We start from the raw sequence: 6,293 nt of genomic DNA, 5'->3' as shown, positions 1-6,293 counted from the left end.
CTGAAGCAAACCCTGCCTCAACATCTATAGGCCGCTTAGCTAAGGATTGGGCTGCCGCCCTCTTTGTTGAAGTAGGCACAATCTCCATATCACTCAACAGCAGGATTAGGGACGGTGGATCACAGGAAGCCTCCGACGGTAAGTCCCATTCCTCTGACTCTGAATCGCCATGGAAATCCATGGGTTCATCCTATTCGTCTGTAATATCCGACATTTCTAATCGGAAAGTGGTCAGGAAGCAGAAGGAAGAAGGAAGAACAGAAAAAGAAGAAAATCTGAAACAACAGAGCTTGCCGAAGGAGAGATTTTTGACTTACTGAAAATCAACAAGTTTGGGAAGTTTGGGAGAGCGGCAAAAGCAAATAACCAATATCACTAGGGCTTTCCCCTTTTTATAGAGACTTCGGACGCAAGCATTAATTGCTTGCGTTTAATGCAGCAGCTGAAGGAGCTCCTCGACACATGTGCATGACCACGTGAAGGCCTTCCACTCGATAGATGACTCGACTTCTCAGGCAGCGCCACACGTCTGCACCTCATAGGTCAGAAACCGAAGAGGTACCTTCCTAACACACGCTACCTCGAGTGCATCATACCATCATCACAGATCCTTCTAGATTTCCACACGTCTCCCCTCTCTGCATTAATAACGATCTAGCTCAACCTCCCATGCACAAAATATCCTTAATCCGACCTCATTACACTTACTTCTCAAGCTTACATAGTCAACTTGGAATTAGGGGGGCTACTGTTATGGGTAAAAATGAACTGATTAGAAAGATGAGGTCGGCTCGGATATATGTGCACGTCGCGTGGTCAGCTGGTATTAATCATGACCAAGGAGCTCCTCAATGGCCAGAAAGAGGTAATCCATTGGGTAGAGATCTGTCCACCTAATGACTTTGCTCGCTAGAAGATGAAATACCTCCACTTCCTTTGGAAGAGGACAAGCACCGAGCTTTCCTACAGTCCCATCCATTTTCGAGCTCATGTTCGGATCTCTTGGAGAAGCCTCCGAAGAGCGATCCTGTACAGGACCAAACACAGAGCAACTGAATCGGCATCACTCGGAGACCTGCAAGGGAATCCTCATACCGTACGATGAGATGAAGTGGATGGTCATCCCTGATGCCACCTAGACTCCACCAAGGAAGAGAGCTCGACTCTAGTGCTCAGACATTTGACTACGACCCAAGAATTTGACAAGAGGTCGAAGATACACTGAAAGAAGAACTGACTATAACCTACGAAGTGCCCAGCTTGGGAAGGTTGTCGTCAGATCGACCATAGGTTTAATTCCTGAAGTCAGCTCGGATAAACGATCTCTTCCACCAAGTCGGCTCAAATGATTGGCCTCGGTCTCCAACCTCATATTTTTTCAGAGCTCGACCACTTGATCTTATCATCACCAAGCATCACCAAGAATCTTGCAAAACGGTCGAGAAACGGCTGCTAAATGCACACTTATGATTCAGGAAGTGTTTCCATCTACATAATCGACTCCTAGGCCTATAAATAGTGGCCCCATGTACATTGAAAGGTACGCACCAGTAAATCTTCAACTCTATTGGACCAAGATCACTTGATTCTGACTTAGGCATTGGTGGGTCCTCGTGCTACAATGAGGGTCTCCTTTGCCTTCTTCGTGTACAAGTACATGGAGGTCTAGTGAGAGTTAACCAGATTTTAGTATCAACAATACTCAAGTACCCAAAACAAGATTTTGACTAAACAATCCTAAATAATAACGCCGAGACATTTATTTGCCAAAATAGGGTGGTTGGATGGTTTTCATTTGAGCAGTTTAAATTTTCACCGTTCCATTTAGAAAATAAATAAGCATTATTTAATTTTTATTATACATCTAAACTGGGTCCCATAATTTTTCTAGTTTAGTTTTGAATTTAAATTACGTTTATGGCACTGGTGCAATTTCTCCATGGCCCAATAATTCTTTCAGATGAAAAAAAAATAAAAATGCTAGACCTTTTTAATAGGTTGTCCAAGAAAAGAGTCAGCTAAATAAGGTCAGCTAAACAAGAAAGTAAAGGTTTCTCAACTGAACCAGTAAAAAGGCCAACTATCACATACAACTACCATCTCTCAATCCCCAATGGGTTTTGGATGTAGTGGCCATCAGCAGGTTGGATCGCCAAACATCCTTTACAAATGCTAAGTTCGGTGCACATGAATTGCCTGTAACTTGAGGCTACTGCAATAATATCCGCTCTCTCAATCCTCTTACTACTCATGTCAAGACATTAGCTCAAAATTCAAGCATGTTGTACTAGATTGAATGCAAATGGTCGAAACCTTGTTAGCCTAAGGAATTTTCAGATCAGATTGATATCTATGTCACTTCATCTCCATGAAGGTTTCAACTGTAGGCAATAAATTCCTATTGTTTCTTGTAGTGTGGCCCTTTTGAATTTTGAATCTGCCTCATTTTTGAGCTCATATATTACTATTATCTATAGACTATGACAAGCCCAATGCATCTCACACAAGCATAATTACCGTGGGCCCACATGCTTGAGTGTTATGGGTCATGTAAGGGATTGGGATTGAGCTCTATGGGCGCCTCTATGATGTGTGTTTTATCCATGCCGCCCATCCATTTTGCTAGCTCATTTTAGGGCATAAGCGTAAAAATGAGGCAGATCCAAAGCTCAAGTAGACCACCTCATAGGAAACTGGGGTTCATATAATCTATCAGGATTAGCCTAACTACTCAACTACTGATTAACAAAGAATCGGGTGATTTTGAATGAAGGATTAGTCTTTTAGACGAGTTGTTTTTGCCTTTAAGATAAGAAATTTTATCGCAATGGTGATAGTTTGGTTACATTTGTCAACAAAATAACCGTTTTTTTTTAAAAGAGGAGTTATAAGACCAAGTGTTGATTTTATTAATGTAAGTATAATTGTAGTACAATTGGTAAATAAATAAATAAAGTAGAAAATTGTTGATGATGGTTCAAATAGACATAACGGCCATGGACGATTGATAGTCTTCTGAATTTAGACGGTCATTAAAACCTAAATAGTCATGAGATGGTTGTGGTTTAGCCAGTATGTTGTGGTCGAGGTGATCACTATAAAGACTTGAGTTTCCAATGATGGGGTTGTGGATGATACGCTAAACTAAATCAAACTTGCAACGTTTTTGTAATTACTTCAGGAGGTTGGTGAGGGCCTTGTGTTTTGTTTTAGGCACATCGTCAAAGCTGGAGTGACAAAATAAAGAACTTGCTACGATGATGCATTGGACAAAAGTGGAGAGACTAAAATAAAGTAGATATTTTGTAATCACTTGGGTTTTGGATATACCTCATTTGTGAGCCACGTCCTATCTAATCCCGGCAAAATCAGGTGGATGGGGTGGCTTTTTCACAAACGTAATGGTGAACCCCACCCACCTAGCTTCCTATCCTGGTTATGCTCCAACTAGGCAAATTGGGTACCACTCCCTATTAAGCTGATATTTGTGTCACATCTATGTGATTTTAGAACAGGTTGAATTGAAAATAAACATCACTATAGGCCTTAGAAATGTTTTAATGGTGGCCTGACACAGGGAAGGACGTGAAGTTGAGCACCGTCTTCCTCAGGGGGATAACTGTTCCGAATCCACGTAACTTCTCTGAACTCCTCACAGAGACTTCTCGAATCCATAAGGAAAAGAATAAGAAAATATAAAACAAATTTTATAAAATTTAAAATTGATTGACGAATGAAATAAATGAGTTCACAACCCTTTAAATAGGGATACTAAGGAATGAAAGAAATTTCAGAATTAACTACTACAACTAGAACTGTTAAAATTTGCAACTTACCATTTATAGACGGTCGTGATGTCTAGTAGTGTGCAAGGTTTTTGGCAAAAAATGGTAACTGTCCTATCTGGCTTCACCACGTTGTTCTCCTAATTATTCTAAGCACTTTTCATGTTGGGCGCAACTCATAAAGCCCAACGGATGAAGAGTTATAATCAAACTAAAACTTACTATTTATAGTAAAAACAAAATTAAAATAGAGAAATGACTGTCAATCTGATGGTATTTCGCAAATCTGGCTTACGCAACCCAGCATAGGCATATTAGGTGGCTAAAGTAGCTTGTCCTACCCCAAAATCATATATTTTACGTCCGATAACTCATTTTGATTTGCAAAATAAGTTCGGTCTAGATCATTTCCATTTCCTATTGGGCCTTTTCTAATCTATCTTAACCATGAAATTATCGGTGACCCGCTCTACATCATGGCCACCATTATAACCACTGCCTCCTGTGATGTGGTCCCTTGAGCCATTTTTCTGCCTAATTTTTGAGCAAACATATTAAAATAAATAATATAGAAAAATGAATGGAGAGTAGATAAATTTTGTGAATTTGGATCTTTTGTTATAGGCAAGAAAATCCACCAACTTTATTTTGAGATTTTCAGCACTGCTGCATAAATCCTGATTGGTCCACTTCGTCACTAAGACTGCGAGTAATGCTATGCTACGTTAAAAGTAACGTGTAATTATGTAGTACAATTAGTTGGCAACGAGCTGGATTTACCGATCGTGGCAAGCACACGATACGAATTCAAAATTCATACCATCCTCTGCGGAGCTCGGGACAGGCGGGGTAGTACCCAATCGCGTCTGTTTCGAACAGTGAAAAGTGGAAGTAAAAATAAAAAAATCAATTTCTCCCTCTCTCTATGCGTTTTCAAACGGTAAAATTTATTTTCTCGTGATATTATCGTCGCTCGCTTTTCTCGTGATATTATCGTCGTTCGCTTTCTATCTCAATTGTACCTGCCAAGTACTCTCTCTCTCTCTCTCTCTCTCTCTCTCTCTCTCATTTTAGTGTTTATTTAAGCCTTCGTTCCTTCTCCACGCCCACCACGCCTTCCCCCTCCCCCTCTTCCTCTCTCTCTCTCTCTCTCTCTCTCTCGCTCTCTTGCGCCATGAAGCAACTCATCCGTCGCCTCTCCCGAGTTTCTGACTCGTCGCAGTACATCCTTCTCCGCTCTTCCGACTCATCCTCACCCGCCCAAACCCATTCCAAAACTCGCCGTTCCAAATCCAAATCCAATAAAACTCGTGGATCCGTCACCGCCTCCGGCCTCGTCCCACAAGGCCATCTCCCCGTCTACGTCGGTGACGAGATGGAGCGGTTCGTTGTCCGAGCCGATTGTTTGAAGCACCCCATTTTCATCCAGCTTCTGGAAAGATCGGCGCAGGAGTACGGGTACGAGCAGCAGGGCGTACTCAGGATCCCTTGCAGGGTCTTTCTCTTCGAGAGGGTTTTGGATATCTTGAAGGATGGAGATGAGATCGACAGTGCAGATGTTGATGAGCTTTTTGGGTTGTTTTCTGAGGAGTTCCTTTGATATCTTTTTCGGGTTTTCTCTGTGGGATAATTTTGTATATATAACCTGCGGTTTAAAAAAAAGAAAAAAGAAAAACAGAAGAAGAGGGCTTTGAATGTTGTTGTTTTCGTTTTGATGGGTTTTCTTATCAGATCAGATGTGTAAAGAGGAAAATGAATAGGCAAAGCCAAAGGAAAATCGCTTCTGCTTCATTTCTTGTTTTTGCTCTTGGAATTTTCCTTTTTCTTATTTATTTTTGTAATGCTAACGGCCATTAACGGCATTCCAATGAAACTAGATAACGGAGCAACCTTTCTCCGGCAACCAAATCAACGGTGGTGGTAGGCCATTATCAGTCCTTGGAGCAGCTCCTTTTCTCTCTCTTTCACTCTTGCAAGATTCCGATCGAAGATAACGGAAAACTTGGGGATCACCGGCAATTCCCGCTCCCGTTTCCGGTCAAAACAGTTGTTTTTTCAGCTTGTGGAGAGTAGTAGGTACCAGCCCTCTTCTTATTTTATTTGAAAATACGGTACAACAACCAGATTTCGCCATTTATGACTAAATTACCCTCACACCTCTCTCTCCCAGGTAGAGCAGAAAACAGTGGAGATAATATCACACCGTCCAAGGGCCCACCGTAATGTTTATTTACCATCCAACCCCTTGATAAGGTCACACAAACCTGGATTAAGGTAAAAAAAAATTCAAATATCAGATTTATCTAAAACTTTCGAGGTCCTAGGAATTTTTTAACGGTGGATATTAGATCATCAACGTTTCCTGTGCTGTGGTCCACTTGAGCTTTTGATCTGTTTTATTTTTGGGTTCATTCCCCACATTGAGCTAGAAAAATGAATGGACTGCGTGGATAAAACAAATACATCACAGAAGGCCCCACAGATGCCAATACACCTAACTGTGGTTGG

General features: G+C 41.3%; 1 protein-coding gene across 1 annotated transcript; it reads left to right on the top strand.

Annotated features, from left to right (window-relative positions):
- Positions 1-4,890: 4,890 nt before the first annotated feature.
- On the top strand, positions 4,891-5,576 carry LOC131250436 (auxin-responsive protein SAUR71-like). The gene has a single exon (XM_058250804.1). It carries the CDS (start codon positions 4,960-4,962, stop codon positions 5,383-5,385), a length of 426 nt encoding a protein of 141 aa, XP_058106787.1. The 5' UTR covers positions 4,891-4,959; the 3' UTR covers positions 5,386-5,576.
- The last annotated feature ends 717 nt before the right edge of the window (positions 5,577-6,293 follow it).

The sequence above is a fragment of the Magnolia sinica genome, chromosome 1 (assembly GCF_029962835.1).
Source record: "Magnolia sinica isolate HGM2019 chromosome 1, MsV1, whole genome shotgun sequence".
Taxonomy (NCBI): Eukaryota; Viridiplantae; Streptophyta; class Magnoliopsida; order Magnoliales; family Magnoliaceae; genus Magnolia; species Magnolia sinica.
Note: the sequence above shows the minus strand (reverse complement) of the source record. Positions and strands in the feature narration are given on the sequence as shown.

Bases quoted from the DNA above. Each gene is read 5' to 3' on its own strand.
- LOC131250436 (XM_058250804.1), top strand. From the start codon at position 4,960: ATGAAGCAACTCATCCGTCGCCTCTCCCGAGTTTCTGACTCGTCGCAG.